The 16,991-nt window shown below is 43.9% G+C and overlaps 1 protein-coding gene across 1 annotated transcript; it reads left to right on the top strand.

Moving 5' to 3' along the window:
- On the top strand, positions 1–16,942 carry cep68 (centrosomal protein 68). The gene is made up of 9 exons (XM_063192796.1): positions 1–223; positions 2,939–3,158; positions 3,544–3,773; positions 4,117–5,295; positions 6,576–6,968; positions 7,766–7,888; positions 9,596–9,692; positions 14,047–14,175; positions 14,693–16,942. Exons 2-9 carry the CDS (start codon positions 2,993–2,995, stop codon positions 14,704–14,706), a joined length of 2,331 nt encoding a protein of 776 aa, XP_063048866.1. The 5' UTR covers positions 1–223; positions 2,939–2,992; the 3' UTR covers positions 14,707–16,942.
- Positions 16,943–16,991: the final 49 nt, after the last annotated feature.

Raw genomic sequence — 16,991 nt, 5'->3', positions numbered from 1 at the left:
GGCTTGAATGCTGCGTTTGTCTACATACAAAAACTACAGATGTGTCTCATTGGTTGGGTCTCGCCAATCTCTTCCGTTGGTACCGCCTGTTTATTTGCGAACCATTTCCTTCACAGGGAGGAGGGAGGGATGTGTGCTGATGTTACCGCTTTGTCACAGTAATTCCGCAATGTAGCACACCAAACAGCTGAAAATGCTAAAAAGCTAACTCGTTGGAGTAAAGGTAAGCGCCTCGAATAGTGGCAGATTTATTGAATTAGAGCACAAGCTCGAGTTTAATTCAGTAATGATGCTGCCACATAGGCTACTGGCGAACGAGCAACGCAACAAATGTAACAGTTGGAAGCAGCGTAGAACTATGCATACGATAGACTACTTAGTGTCAATTCAAGAAGCTCTGAGATGAGCCTACTAGGTACTTTTGTTCTTTGATCTAATTTGTTACACACTGTTTATTACCGTGTTGTAGCCTAATAGGTCGCTCAGATGCCAAACTGAGAAGATACCCTGTGTGGTCAACTTTTGTCTTTTGTTGTTTTCTGTCTCCTCAAGTTGTTGAACAGTTTAAATATAGCCTGGTAGTGGTGACGAGTGAATTCTTTTACACGTTCCCATCTCCCATTCCTGGGGCTCAGATAACTTTCCATGAACTGGTCCTCTGGCGCCAGGGAAGAGAGCGAAGCAGCACTGATGCCTTGCCTTGACTCATGCTCTGAAGTATGATGTAATGACGGCGAGAGAAACAAGCAAAACTGACCTTATAGTGTGAGCTGCCGGTTATGGCACACCTGCGGAGACAGTTGCAAAAGTTATGTAGACTACCCAGTGGAAGACCCCGAGTCCAAGGAGAGAAGTCAGGGCATCAGAACACCACACCTTTGTAGGCCTACTTTTGCTGACAGAATGTAGGCCTACTGCTGCCCAATGCCTTGATTCAGTAGGCTATGACCCCCAATACCACTGTACATGAGGAGGTAGATAAACAATGCCACTCCTTCTGAGTTATATGTGGCCTTTGCAGCTTTTTGTTAGGAGTCACTGGCTACCTATTGCTTAGACACAGAGTTTTTACACCTTTTTTTGCAATAAGGAATCTGTTTGGATCCTGTGTGAGTGTTAAAAGTGAACTATTATGTAGACTTAAACTAAGAAAAACCTCTGCACATCAGTCATGTCACAACACAACATATTGTACAGTGGAGGCGGTGGGTGGCTGATGGGGTTGGACAATATGCAAAGGTTGCGCAATCTGTCTACAGTACTTCTGCTGTTACCACAGTATTACTGCAGTAAATTCCATGTTTCAAGCACAGAAAATGGCGACAGTACGACAAAAGTACTGCTCTTTACTGCATTGTACCACATTTATACAGTATTCAAAACATTGCAGTACTATTCACAAAACATTGCAGTAAAACAGCATTTTACACTGCAGTTTTATTCATAAAGGAAGGATTTAGCACGGAGAGGAACTCAATGTGAAGCCCCAGTTAGACAATTGTGAAAGTCATATGGTGTCTGATGACTCAGAAGACCTTAAAAGAGAGAAGTTGGTGGACATCCGTTTTTCAAGAGGCTTAACCATAAGAACGTCTAACATTTCAATGTTGTTTTCCGTCTGTGTGATATCCAGTTTTCTGCATATTATCACTGATAATGCATTATGATGATGATCACCTGACCCAACACCAAACTTCACCCTTGACCCTGCTGTGTATATCCCTTTCACTTCATTTTCCTGAACACCATGTCCAGCTTGTTCCGTGGTGTTTCCTAGCGGTGTGGTGAAAGTCAAAGCCATAGACTAGGGGGATTGCATGGCAGAAGCCGCTATCAGTGCACCAGTCTTTGTTACATGGCCAGGCCGATTGCGGAAGGCATTGCATGTGTGATCACTGTTCCGCCAGGCCCTCCTCTCAGGGTAACCATGGCAACCAGCAACACTTGAAATATCACATGGTTATCACTGCCACCCAGTGCTGCCACACCACACACTCTACCCTCATAGCTCACTGCGGGAGGCTGACAGGCTGTCAGCAAATCAGTGTAGTGTTCTCTGATGTCTTTTTTCTATTTAGACAGTTCAGTTTACAATTTGAATGCAGAAGTGTGTGTGTGTGTGTGTGCGCGTGCGTGCGTGTGTGCCGCATGCATGTGTGTGTGCTGTGCATGTATGTTTGTAAGTGTGTGCATGTGCGTGTGTGTGTGTGTGTGTGTGTGTGTGTGTGTGTGTGTGTATTTGCCAGTGCCCAGTGCAGAGCAAGATAAAGCCCAGTTGCGTTTTGGCCCTGCTCTGAACAGGCCTGGGCATGCAGTGTTAATGAGATTACTGATGCACGCCAAAGAGCAAACATATCATTACCTTCAGCTGCTCCTTGTGCTTGTTCCCTGTTTAGTACAATATACATGGCTCACCTGATAAGAGGCACCACACAAAATACCACCACCCAGGGACATGGAATATTAGCTTGATTATCATCGACTTTCAAATCTCTTAGAGACTTGGTCTGACCAACAGCATAACAATTAACATTTCCCAAACTGCATGGTTGACCTCCCTTGGTCTGCTAATGGTTGTTTGCTTTCTGACGAAGTGGGAGGAGTTCCCAATTTTTCTGGAGACCAGAAAGTACTTGGATTGCTCTTAACCTGACTAGTGGCAACGCTGAAAGTGTTGCGCCACTAGGAGGGCACGGCCTGGCTAATGGAATATCATGGCATTGTTTGTTTCTATAAACAATCCCAGTCTGTTAATGCAATGAAATGAAAATGCATCACCGGTCTTGTGAATGTGAACACTGCTGTGTTTGTGTGTTCGTGTGTGTGTGTGTGTGTGTGTGTGTGTGCGTGTGTGCTTGTGTGTGTTGTGCGTGTGCGTGTGCGTGTGCGTGCATGCTTGTGTGTGTGTGTGTGTGTTATGCCATCGTCACACACACAGCCACACATCCAGCTCGTGACCACATGATGCATCAGAGGGCCTCGCCACGTTGCCATGGTGCCGGGAGTTGACGGAACGCTGGCAGAGTCGCCGCGTCAGATGGAACAGACGGGAGGGAGGTGGCGCACCAGCAGCAGGATACCAGAGTTCATCCGGCCCGGAACGGGGAGCCCAAGTGGGGGCACGAGCACTCACAACAGACCCCAAAGGAGGCTGCAAGGTAGGGATGCAAATGATCGATTAATTCATCAAGAGTTAGTTGATCAAGCTTATTGATTGACTTACGATTAATTGATAAGCAACGTTTTTCCCCCGAAATCTCAATTTTCCCCGAAAAAAAGTCTATTAAATCTAAAAATGTAAATAAAAAATTTAGATAAAATACTACATTTAAATGAATTCTATTGAAATTCTTTAATGCAAAAATGATTTAAATATTCCCATTATTCACAGCCCTCTTCACTCACACTCTTCACATGCCCATTTCTCCTGGGTCCCTTGTCAGTCGAATTGGCGATTACTTGCGATGAATGTTTTTTAAACGGTTAATGCATTAATCGTTAAAAGTTGATTTATCGATTCATTGTTTGCATCCCCACTGCAAGGTGATGGGGGGCAGGGGCATACTCGCTCCACCACCACCAGCCACCGGCTGGCCAAGGAGGCGGACAAGGAGAAGGAGAGGAACGGCAATGGCAAGAAGATGGTCACCATGGCACCAGTGTCCAGGTGCATGTCAAGCACAGGCCAGTACGTCGCCAGGAGACCACTAGTGTCCACAGAGCGACACACCTCCATCCTCAAGAATCCTCTCTCACAAGAACTCACCACGCAGGTAAAGGAAGTAATTTATTCACAAGTAATTTTTTTTATAGTTAAGTTTTTCTTTCTAGATTTTATATTGATTGATAATATATTCACTGTGAATTAATCTGTTTATGCAGAGACTCTGCTATAACCTAATTGTCACCAAAATGGTATCGACCATGTCTCACATGTACGGTAACTTAAGACTCTCTGCTGTGTTAAAGCACTGTTGTCATGATCGCTGGCGATTACATCTGCATGAAAGGGTTCAACTTTTCATAATATCGTATGAAATGATTTTCTACTGTTTGTCTCTCGAAAAACGTTAACAGATAAGGGAAGAATTTTGAATATTCATGTTGTTTTAACAGGATAAAAACCAAACCGGGTCTACTGGGGACTCACTTCTCCATAACGAGAGGACATTTCATTTCAACCAGGGGACTAAAGATAGCCTGTCCCTGACCTGTCCCAGCCCTTCCAAGTCCTATGGCCTGTCCCTGTCCCCGTCTCCTTCGATGTCCCGTGAGGACCTGAGCTTTACCTCTCCTCTCACCACGGCTGACCTGAGGACCTGGTCTGAGGAGCCCATCCCCAGGTCCAAGTCATCCCCAGCCAAGAACTACAGCCACAGCCTCAGCCGCCGTAGTCTGTCCAGCCCCCCGCTGGACGACTACAACCTGGAGGTACCTGCGACCCCCAACTTCACCTCCACTCAGCGGAAGTCTTACGTGCCCTCCTCCTCCTCCACCTCCCCATCTCGGCTTTCCAGAAAGACCACCAAGGCGGACTCACTCCTCCGCGACACCACTTTGAAGCCAATCGGCAGTACGGTTGTAAGTAAAGTCAGCCCGCCTCCGTTCAGTCGGATGTCTCCGTACCAGGCCAACTACTGGACATGTGCCATCCCCACCTCCCTGCCCCCGTCTCCGGACAGGAGCTCCCCGAGCTGGGACCCCAACAAGGAGTACGAGGACCTCCTGGATTACACGTACCCACTGAGGCCAGGCTACACGGCTCACGCTGCAGCATCTGGGCACAAGTGGGCCTCCGCGCCGGGACTAGATTCCTCAAGGCTCCAGCCGAAGACACCTGAGGTGATTCTGGAGGACTCTGGCATCGAATTGGACCGGTTCTGTAGCTCCTCCACCTTGTCCTGTTTGGATCAGTCGGCGGGGGTCAGCAGAAGCAGGAGCAAAGGGGGTAACCTTAATCCTCACTCCAAAAAACTCAACAAGTCATTGGGACTGCAGGGCTTCAGCTGCAGGGAGCTGTCCCATTCCAAATCGTCGGATGGCCGACTATCCAGTAGCCTCTATTCACTCGACCACATCGGCTTGTCAGAGGAAAGTCTAGAGAGTGACGTGAAATGTCGGACGCCAGGGCAGCAGGGTAGTAGTCTCCACTACAAGAACCAAGGTGTCTACTCCACCTCACGAAGATCTCCCACGACCTTCATCCCGACCTTGAGGGTCATGCCCCGTCCGGGGTTGCTAGGCGACCTGGACGAGGAGTTCCTGGCCCTGCCCCAGCAGCTCTACGAGATCCAGGTGAGTTCTGATTAGGCTTACACATGCATTTGGGTCAAATCATTTTTGGGGGGCTCAGACGTTAGGTGGCGCTACAGCATCTAAGGCATATAAATGAATTAGTAATTGGTGGTTGATATGCTGCAATGAATATGCTTCTTCTTAGATTGTCCACTAAAACAAAGAAAAAAAATCAGACACAATATTTCCACCGGCTGTCGTTGCACTACCCTGACGTGTGGTGCTGCTGAAACGTCACTGACCAATTTACAACAGTGGTTCTCAAATTTGGGTCCAGGGACCCTGAGGGACATGTGGCACATTTCCAGGGGGGTTGTGAAAATTTTTTTTACAATGCAGTACACAAAACTGCTTCAGCATTAGGTCCATATTTAACACCTTAGCGCAGAGCCTTTGTTATAACCTTATTGTCACCAATATGGTAATTACCTCTCTGACTCTCTGCATTGTCATATCAGTGTTGTTATGATGTACTTTTGTGTTTAACTTTTCAGCAAAGAGTGAATAGGCCAGTCGATGAGTCCATTTGCTTTAACCTTTTGGAGTGTACTGTCACACCGGTGTGACGGGAATGCTCGGGCAGTGAGAGCAGAGATATTCTATAGAGATATGCCAACATAATAGGTTTCTATGGGCACCTAACGCGACCAGGTTCCGGTCTGCCTAAAGGGGCGTGTCATAATGTTCCTACGATGAATAGAACAGCCCTTAGGTCTGCCTAGGTCTGCCTAAGGGGGGCCATAATAGAACCAGGAAACAATGGGCCAATGGAACCTCTCTCTCTCTACTCTCTCTGGTGAAAGTTCTATAGAATTCTGGGCGCCATTCAATAAAATATGACATTTTAGAATCTTGCATTGTTATAGAAGCATTATTTTTATGCAATGCTCAAAAACCCACACTCTTAAAGGCTTTAAGAGGCTACGAAAAAAAATGTGGCTACTTAGGCTCAACTTTTGCCTTAAAATGAAATAAATGAATTTGAGGTGTGATTATGAGGTGGTCCTTGCTAAATTATGCTCCATTAGGGGGTCGTATGCTCCATTAGGGGGTCGCCATCCCAAAAATGACTCCCCCTTGTCTGTAGACAGGTGGTGATGGGTTACAGATTGCATTCTGGGATTTTCCCAAGTTAGTATTATTACCTTCCTTGGGGGACCCATTTCATCCTACCAACCAAAGCCTGCTGACCAAAATGAATAGCTTGTTAACCATAGGAAATTACTAGCCGTGGGGTGAAGTGATAAAAAAAACCATAATGTAATATTTCATTCATTCAGGTGTTGTCGCAGCACCTAAAGGATATATCCGGCCAGGTGTGCCAGTTACCCGTCACCTCCAGCTGGGAATCCCTGGAGAGGGAGAGAGAGAGGGACAACTCCTCCAATCAGTCCATAGAGACAGTCACCGCCATGCAGGAGGACGAGGAGGAAGAGATGGAAGAGCAGGAGGAGGAAGAGGAAGACAGAGAGGGATCTGTCTTAGGCGGTCATCCTCGAATTGAGGAACCCTCGGAGGGAGTGAGAGTGTTGGAGTCCGCGTTGCACATGTTGAGCGGGGAGGTGAGCCGAGCCAGTGTGAAGGAAGTGGCCTCCATTATGGATCGGCTGGGTGGAGTTTCTCTGTCGGAGTCAGAGGACCAAACCAAAGAGTCGCTTATGCACCATATTCAGGTGAGCATGTGCATGGCAGATGTAAGGAGCGCTGGGTAGTTTCAGAGCCAGAATTCCTGCCTTTTTTTCTACATTTATTGATCGTGCTGCCATTGACCACCTTTATTTTTGTTCAGCCCTTTCTGAGATCCTGGCCCTTGTAATGGTGGCATTGTTTGTCATCATCTCAAAAGTTATTGTGTAACTTTAGGAATGACATGATTTGGAGTACACTCAGACACATTTTTAGAAATATAAAGAAACAGTGCCACCATTAGAATGGTAGGCTAACAAGTCAAGGGTAGCCTGTGTGAGCCATACAACTGCTTGTTGAAATTAGTAGGAATTCTTCTCTAATGTTTCCAAATGGTTTCAGTGCTTCTACAGTGGTAAGTTATAACAGCTTGTAACACTTCAGAGTTGACTTTGCCATTGTCCATGGGCTCTAGCAGTTCTAGTCAGCTATGAATTACACATCCACTTCCAAACTGTAGGGTGACCAATATGGAAAACTTCGTTGTGCTCCTTTAATGTTGGTAGAATATAGGAAGTATAAAGCTACAATACAATGGGCACCGTTTTTTAACACAGGAAGTCGTGGTTGCACTCCGAAGCCCATGACATAAAGACGGACGCTCGCTCAGTATCACATCCCCTGCCTGAACAAAACAAAGGTCTCCAATTACACACCATTGTGTTTGCTCTTGATAAACATGAACCATATATCACAGCGTCTATGGTAGCATATTGTGTAAACAACAGCCCATTCTAAAACTTTGTGAGTGGTCTTAGATGTCTGTTTGTGCTTTTTCCAATAGGCATTTTGTGGGAATCTCCAAGAGCTCATTCAGTGGCTTTACACGATCGTGCACAAAATGGAATCCCTCACGCCACCCTCAGTAGATATAGAAAGCGTAAAGACCTCCCTGGCAGATTACAAGGTGAGTAGTTTTTAAGTCTGATCTTTGCTTACACGTAGTGCTGTAATGGTATGTAGTAGTAGTAGTAATGTAGTAATTGGACAACACAAGTTATACTCTCAGTTCTGTGAACCCAAAAACAATTGCAGGCAACATGCAAAAAATATGCTATTGTTATTAGGGGTCGACTGATACGGGTTTTTTAATGGCCGATGCGATACCGATTCTTTTTTGACCACCCTTGGCCGATACCCGATTTCCGATACCCGATATTTGAGGCCGATATGGGTTAAAAAAAAGTTTAAAAATGGACAAATATTCCAGGGGCCTCATTTATCAAGCGTTCTTAGGCACAGATCTGTGCGTAAAGCGTGCGTGCGATCATTCCTGAGCAAAGTGTGGGATTTATGAACATGTACTTGAACGTAGAAATGTGCCTAAATCTACACACACCTCAGACCATCCGTGCGAGTGGAAGAAACGCGAAATTGCAAATAATATTGACCGTGCAAGGTACAGTTTGCTTTGAATGACAATGGAGTATGACATTGTGCTATTTTACAGTGTTTTCGTCCATGTGTGTCTCCTTCTTTTTCTTATTTTGAAACACTGTCCTCCTCCTGTCGAAAGCACCTCCACTTCTGCCGCGGAAATGTTTCTATCTCTGCACTTCCCGCCAGCGCTTCGACTGGCGCGTGTGTCCGCGTGTGTTCATGTGTGTCCAAACAGGGTGGCGCCTTCGAATTAACATGGCATTTGAATATATTTTAATACCATATATGGTTACTTGGAGGCGTTTCGGGATGCAAATTACCCCGAATGCGCGCGTGCACAGTGATTTGGAAGGTGTGGGATTTATCATGCAGACGTGTGCGTAGGAGCAGCCAACGCACGTTTGATAAATCCCGATTTTTCTGTACTTGCGAACAATCTAAATTTCACTCGTAAGACACAATTTAGAAGACATTCTACGAACTGATGATAAATGAGGCCCCTGGTCTCAAGTTAAAAATAAACATTTATTTAACATTATCAAATTGAGATAGAGCGTGTAACATTTAAACACCCACTCTAACAATCAAGTAATGTCTAAAAATCAAGTAATACAAAAATAAAGTGTCTTGGTGCTTTTAAGAAACCCGAATGACATAAAATAATTATAAATATTGCGTATTGGCCAAAACCACACGTGTATCGGCCGATACCGATACACTTAAAAAAAAACAAATATCGGCCGACATGGCTCGGACGATATATCGGTCTATCCTTAATTGTTATCACAAACGACAGTTCTAATGGTTTCCTGTTGGCATGTTAGGGGATTTGGCACACTGTTTAATGCAAATACTGCAACCTTTAAAATATACTTGTTTCAAACATCATCACCAAGTAAATTTTATGGGGAGAGTTTTAGGGGAGAGTTCCTAACATTTTTCTCATAGGTACTTTCCCACATATCGTAAACTGCAGGAGAACACAGCCTGTTGCAATTGTCCAATCAGAGCATCAGTAGTCCATTATACTGTTGCCTTGTTCAGCATTCTTCAAATCATGACCCAGAATCTCACTGCTTTACATACCAGCATGTCTCTGGGTGTCAACCCCCCCCCCCCCCTCTCTGTGATTGTGTGTAATTGTGTAATTGTGTGTGTGTGTGTGTGTGTGTGTGTGTGTGTGTGTGTGTGTGTGTGTGTGTGTGTGTGTGTGTGTGTGTGTGTGTGTGTGTAGAGTTTCCAGCGGGATGTCCATGCCCATCGGCCTCTGACTGGAGCTGTGCTGAACACAGGAGAGAAGTTACTGCGCTGCATGAACTCCACCTCCCCTGGTGAGACACACACACTCTTCCTCTGTACCTCTCCCTCTCTCCTTCTCCAGCTCTCACACAACCTCTCTCCATCTCTCACTCTCTGTACCTCTCTCTCTCTCTCCATCTTTCTGTCTCCAGCCTCCCATGGTGAGCCTCTCTGTCTCACACAAGAGAAAGAGACCTTACAATTGTGAAGTTTTTCAATTTCAAACGATTGTAGCCTTTTAGTGCAGATGGGGTCGCCGGCCAATTTGCAGAAAATACTCAACTACAATATAACAACATTGCTATAATATCACAGAGAGCCTTAAGTAACAGATTAAGACATAGCCAGTACAATTTTGGTGACAGTAAGGTTGTAACAGAGGCTCTGTGCTAACTAAGGGGTAGCGTTAGAAGATTAGCCCACATGCTTATGTCACATTTGTACAGTATGGTCAAGGACGGCCATGGCGACTATAACAAGACCGCAGCGTACCTCTCCTGGTGGTTAGTGAATTGTAGCTCTGCTGGTGACTCTAGCTCTCCCAGGGAGCCTCTCCGGTTCTCAGGTCGGCCGGATAAGCTGGCTCATGAATGATTCAACAGCAGAAAGAGGTCCATACGCACCCAAAGACCAGGAAGAAAATACTAGAATACTCAAAAAAGACTAGGGGCTATTTAGAAAGAAAAGGAATAAAAAAAAACTTATTTGCAAACTCAAACACTCACCCACACTTAATTCCCTAGAAATGTGTATCTTTAAATTGAAGGTGTTTTTGGAAGTCCAAGTGAAGTTCACCATTTTCTGCTATTACACCATTTTTTCATGAAACTTAAAACCGTGAAGTTTTTGCTTTAATTCCAAATGATTATTACACAGATATTTTGAAAACTCACCACAAATGTTGCTGTTTTTGCAACCATTTCCATTAACATCCGTAAAATCCCCACTGCTGTTAGAAGAGTACCAAATGGTTGAGATAAAAGGTTAAACAGGGATGCTCAGAACGACTGAGAATGACAGTATACCATCAGACATATTTGTCCCCCGACAATCACAACAATCCCTGGAAAGTTCATGTGGGGTAGTGGACGGTAGTAAACTAAGCACCCTATTGTGCCTGTAATGGTGAAGCGATTAGAACTGAAGTAGAGGTTTAGGGGTCATGTGAGAAGGGCTGCTGAGGGAGACTATTATGGTTTGGCTGTTGTTATGGCGATCACTGTGGCCTCTGATCTTCACACTCTTAACGAGCATCATAAATTCACACGTCCAGCTTTGCCAAAACTTCTCATTGTTCTGGCTAACTGCAGAATGCCTTCCAGTGAGGCAGTGCGAGGTCAATACCCTGCCTCTTTAGGGAGTTAATATGCCGTATGGTTTAGTTATTGTAACTTTCATAATCGGCCTGTAGTAACACCAGCGACTATTTATTGCGTTTTAGCCGCATTTTGTTTAGTGCTTACTGATTTGCCACCGTAATAGAGCCCAAACCCTAATCCTTAATCTAAACGAAATTTAAAAGTCAACAGATGGTTTATTTAGTCTCTGTGCCTGTACACAGTCTATAGGACGCCTATAGGGCCCATGCAAACAGACTGCGTCCTTGATAGGCTGTGTGCCGTAGTCCGGTAGCCCGAGTGCCTGAAACAAAACAAACAGGCGAGGCAGGAGCGGGAAACAAGCAGAGTCGCCTGTCAAGCTTTTCTAGAAAGAGTGAGGAATCATTTTACAGAAGTGAAACACAGGCCATCAAGTTACCAACCTGAGCCCTCACCAAGGGGGTGGATGTAGGGAGGGAGGGAAAGGACACTAGTACTTAGTGTTTGTCGCATTTGTCATTTGCCAACAAATAATGCAGAGATTTTTTTTCTTCACAGTTCAGCAACATTGTTTGAATATTTGCTACAAGATTAACTGAACAAAAGGTATTCACAGAGTGGCCTGTAGCCGTTTGGTGCAGATGGGATCGTCGAAAACAAAACCCTGCAACTACATCATAATAACATTGACATGACATTGCCCCAAGTAACAGATCAAAACTCATTTTTTCACCATGTTGTTATCGCGTTTACTGTAATAGAGGCTTTGCAAGACAGGGCTTACAGAGACAGAGTGTTCTACTGTAAAACACTGCAGAGGGTCTGCAGCAGATGTCTGCAGCGTTCGGGCCGGCTGCGACGGCAGTGTTTGTAACAGTGCCATGTAACTCCATACCTGGAGTGCAGTGGGCCGCTCGGACAGGAAATAGAGGAGAGGTCATCAGCCAGGAGAGGGCAGTGATGCATGCATGCCTGCCAGCCTGCAGCCCCTCTTGCTATGCTGTGTATATACACAGTGGAGAAGACGGCAGTACCTGCTATGCTGCGTATAATAAGGGGTTCAATGATCAAACAAAGGAAACACCTGCTATGTTGTATATACAGTACAGTCTGGGGTTGTGTGTGTGTGTGTGTGTGTGTGTTAGGGCTGCACGATTATGGAAAAAATCATAATCACGATTATTTTGGTCAAAATCATAATCACGATTATTAATAACGATTATTGATTTTTGCAGATTTTTTTGAAAATTATAACAAGATGAAATATAACCAAGAATGAATTACATACGGGATGAGCAAAATAAAATGAATTGTAATAATTATGTAAAGGCAATAGCATGAAACTTAAGTGGACAGATTTCTGGCCAGAAACACTAGCCTGTCAGTATGTTCTGACTTCAAGGACACTCTCAAAAGTAGGTCACTATTGCCACGATTAAATCACGATTAAAATCATGAGTTCGATTTCACTATTTTATCATGATTTTGATTATTTTTCGATTAATTGTGCAGCCCTAGTGTGTGTGTGTGTGTGTGTGTGTGTGTGTGTGTGTGTGTGTGTGTGTGTGTGTGTGTGTGTGTGTGTGTGTGTGTGTGTGTGTGTGTGTGTGTGTGCGCGTGCGTGTGTGGGCCTATATATATATTTAAGTACAATGAGGGATTTATTACAATATACAATCAGATTAAGTGATATAGAGTGCAGTAGTACCCATAGAGTTGCAATAATGGTTGCATTGATGCAGAGTAGGCCTATAGCCGGACTTTCCTGCTATGTTTCTTTATGTCCTTTTTGTAGGTTAGTTTGGATAAACCTGTATGCTAAATATAACGTATTGTGAGGTAATAAGGACCTCAATGCCCAGCAGTACCAGTCATGTTGTATGCAGGGCAATTAGGGATTCAATGATGAAGAGTAGCACATTAGTAAGCGCTAAAGTTGTATGCAAAAAGGAATGCAATGATAAAATCATAGCAGTATCCACTATGTTGTGTACAATCAGCTATTCAATGCTGGAGAGCATAGCAATGCCCCCTATCTTGAGATTCGATGATAGAGAACACCGTCAGTGTTTGGAAGCAGATGACCCCTGGCAGGTGTGAGGAGTTAGGAGTAATTGTTTAGCTGGAGATCAATACATCCTAATTTGTTTGTGTCTCTCGGGTCAGATTTCATTAGCCTCACATATAAACAATTACATGACCCTCCAACCTCCCTTAACCAATAGTCTGCGCTGATAGTAATTCTTTGGTGTTGCCACTAATGGCTGGAGAGAGGAGGCCAGCAGCACCAGCTATAATGTTCATTTTTATTGCAGTCCTCAGTCTCAAGCCCAGGCAAAGCCCCACCCCCCACCCCCTCCTTACACCTCTGCAAGTCATGACAAGGCTGTTGCACACTCTGTGTACATTGTCTTTATGTCATCAATATAATTATCCAATAGACAGACTGCATTGATCCCACGCTGGTAGCAGCACCCAGCTGTAATGTTTATTATCATTTCAGACAGAATGTATTGATATCCCATGCTGAAAAATTAACCCCTTTGGGCTGGCGGGCTCATCTGCACAAAAGGGCTACAATATAGCATCGACATGACATGCAAGGGGACACACAAAGACAATCAATACTCAGAGAAGGAAAGAATACAACCTACAAGATATTATATACAAAAGGAGCACAAGCTATTCTAAACAATATTAAGTACAGTAATTCAGTATACCGTAAAAGCCTTTCATTATCATTCAATATCTGGTCTGACAAACCAGATTAAGACATCAAAGGTATAGTCTGGGTCAGTCTATAGGGAGAGCGGAAGCCTGTAGGGGGAACCAAAAGTCATCATTCACCATTTCTGCACGTAATAGGCTGATTCAAACAAATACTATAACGACCGACACACTAGACAAAAAAAGATGCGTCTAGATTTCTAGGCTATCCCTCTTTGTCAACACAGTATGAAAATGGTATTTAGTCATTGGAAAACTCTAATTTGTTGTTTGTGCATTGTATGAATTCCATCTTCAGCTGTTGGCATCTAATGTTTGGTTTGTGTTGTTGACCTGTCAGTGTTGAAGGAGACTCTGGGGTTGATCGAGAGGCAGTCTCAGGCCCTGGAGACCCACGCTGAGCACCTCTTCTCCTCCATCCTGTCAGCCATGGACAGCCTGGCAGAGGCCAGCTCCAGAGAGGGCACCGGTGAGCATATACCTACACATACTGTAGCATATATACCTTATTACACAGCGTACAGTGTCTGACTGTCATCCATGTTGTGTTTTGTTTTGGCTGTCAGTGTCTGTGTGGGCATGTATCTGGTGTGTGTGTGTCATCAGTGTTGTGCCTTGGGTCTTGCCTGAAAATGTCTGTGCACATGTATCATATCTAGTATGTCAATGTTCAATGGTGTTTAATGACGTGATGTCTGTTATGTATGCCTGATGTAGGCTGTGACAAGTCTTGAGATGGTGATGAAAAACTAATTTCCCCTTGGGGGACAATAAAAGTGTAAAAGTCTTAAAGTCATTATCCACGCTAACAAGGGCGACGCCATTACTATTGGGCGCCATTACTGGGTAGTAAGTGCTAGTGCTAAATCATTGTGATGGACTATGGACAGCATAACAGGAACTAGCATGCTGTAAGCACTTTGAGAACCACTGATCTTCCACATCTCACCTGTCTGTGGTACACGTTTCTCATTTGTCTTCAACAGAGTGTTCTGATTAAGAGGGAATCGGGAGTCCAGGCGCTGGTTTCCTGTGAGTGCTGTGTGTGCTGCGCTCCGTACCCCTGGTGTGCCCTGCCTTAAGATAACTCCTCACCTGTCCATGTGACTTTACTGCTGAGGGTCAGCGACTGTGACAGCCTCCTCAATGGACTGAACGGACACATACTGTAGGACAGAGGTTCCCAAACTGAGGGTTGGGACCCCTTGGGGTCGCAGAGGTACCGAAGGGGGGTCACGGACAAAAAGGGACATTGCATAAAACATGGGAAGTCCACAGGTTAATAGCTAACATAATTCCTTAATTTGGTTAGTAACAGTATTCACTTGTATGGTTAATAGATATATTTGCTGTCCTGTGGATTTCTAGCAATATTAGCGGACAAACTATTCATGGGAAATCTAGCAATATTAATGGACAAAGGAAATGCCTGGGCAATATTCTGAGGTCCAAAAGGGGGTCCCTGTTAAAAAGTTTGGGAACCACTGCAGTAGGGGATGCAGGTGGCTTGTTTGAAATGACCAGCTGTCATACAGTAGTGGCTGACTTGAAACAATGCAATGTTTAATGATTGAAATTGTGAAGGTTTTTTTAAATCCTGTATGAACATGTCCATATCATGCCATGCCCATCCATGTGGTATGGTGACCTACAGATGTCCACATATGGACACTATTTCAGTTCTGGGGTGCATTTTTGGAAAGGGTAGTTGTTAGCAGTTAGCGACTTTGGTAGTTGCCAATGGGAAATTGCATTGTAACCAACAAATTAGCTAACATAGTTAGCAACTGCACTTTCCAGAAATGCACCCCTGCATTGTTTTTAGGCAGCTTCTCAACTGATCAACCATTTCAAGCAGACCCAATAACACACCACTATGTCACCCACGAGTGTCTGCAAACACACCTTTCATTTTACATTTTCAGGTTTTGTCACATTGTATTTCTTTTGTATTAATATCGTGTTCTTCATCCATAAGTGCTTTTAGAGGTGTTTGTGGTTCACCTGTGTTAAAACATGCAGTATGTCATTGTAATGGTCACATGGGTATTTGACACACTTTTGCCTTCACAGTTTTATGAAAGCTTTTATTTTTTTAAGTTATCAAATTTTTCTTGTAACTAATTATCGTGTTAAGTGGTTCGGCTGCAGACTGTTTCATTGTTTGGCTCAGATGCACTCCAATACCAGAAGTTAGTTTTTACTTCACCAGTTGAATGCTTGACTGTTGAAAAAAAAAGTCGAACTATCATAGTGCTACACCACTACGATTTTACATTACATTAAGACTACATTAAGACTCGGCCATTGCCATGCTTGTAACAACAAATGTATAACAGGGGCGTGTCTTTACATATTATAATGCAGCATATGTGCAGTTCCTTGCAGTCTGCAGTGTTGTGTCCAAATTACTGTATTCACTTCATTAAAATGCAGTAGTGCATTTATACTACAGTACAACTGCAGATATGGTGTTGATGCACTCCAGTAGCTTACCACTTGATTTAGTCCTCCCGAGTGGATCGTTTGTCAGTAATGCCTGTCCACATCATGGCTGTGATCTCAGGTTATTGCCTTATTAAACATGAACGAAGAGCACATCAAGAGAACAGCCTCCTCTAGGCAGCTGGTCAGGTATTAGTTTTTGACTTCAGTGAAGATGTACATATTACATATGTACGATCACTGGTGTTGAAACTCAAGTTGTATTCCTGCTCATCTGATGTGTATTATAGTGTGTATGGAGTTGTTGGTAACAGTGTTAATAATAGCAATAATATCAAGTCTTTTTTTAATTGACATGACCCAACCAGTCATTTCAACTCATTCTTTTAGTATATGGAAACTTTGAGGGAATCTCACCAACTTTTATTTCATAACCCATCGCACCATTGAAGGTGCTCTAAAATGGATCATTTTCAAACAAACTACATTAACAAATGTTTTAAGTCTCTCCATTAAAAAAATAAATAAAAATTGGTTAACATCCATCCCCCATAGTACATGCATTGTAGGCTTATGGTAAGACCACACATTGAAAAGGACAGCAAGCCTTGCAATAAGATGGCGATGGAATGCAATGCGATTCGATGGCAGCTAGGCACATCATTGTGTATCATTATTATTAACTGGCTGTTTTGATTTACCAGACCGAACTATATGCCATCTGAGGAGAGGAACCTTAACTTCTTTCACTGAGTGTTGTCACCTTTTAAAAATAAATGTTTTGTAAAATATTCTGCTATGGTGTGTTTTTATTGCCTCTGGTTAAGTGAAGATTTTAAT

The sequence above is a fragment of the Engraulis encrasicolus genome, unplaced genomic scaffold (genome assembly GCF_034702125.1).
Source record: "Engraulis encrasicolus isolate BLACKSEA-1 unplaced genomic scaffold, IST_EnEncr_1.0 scaffold_25_np1212, whole genome shotgun sequence".
NCBI classification, from domain to species: Eukaryota; Metazoa; Chordata; class Actinopteri; order Clupeiformes; family Engraulidae; genus Engraulis; species Engraulis encrasicolus.
This window is presented reverse-complemented; position numbering and strand designations above follow the sequence as displayed.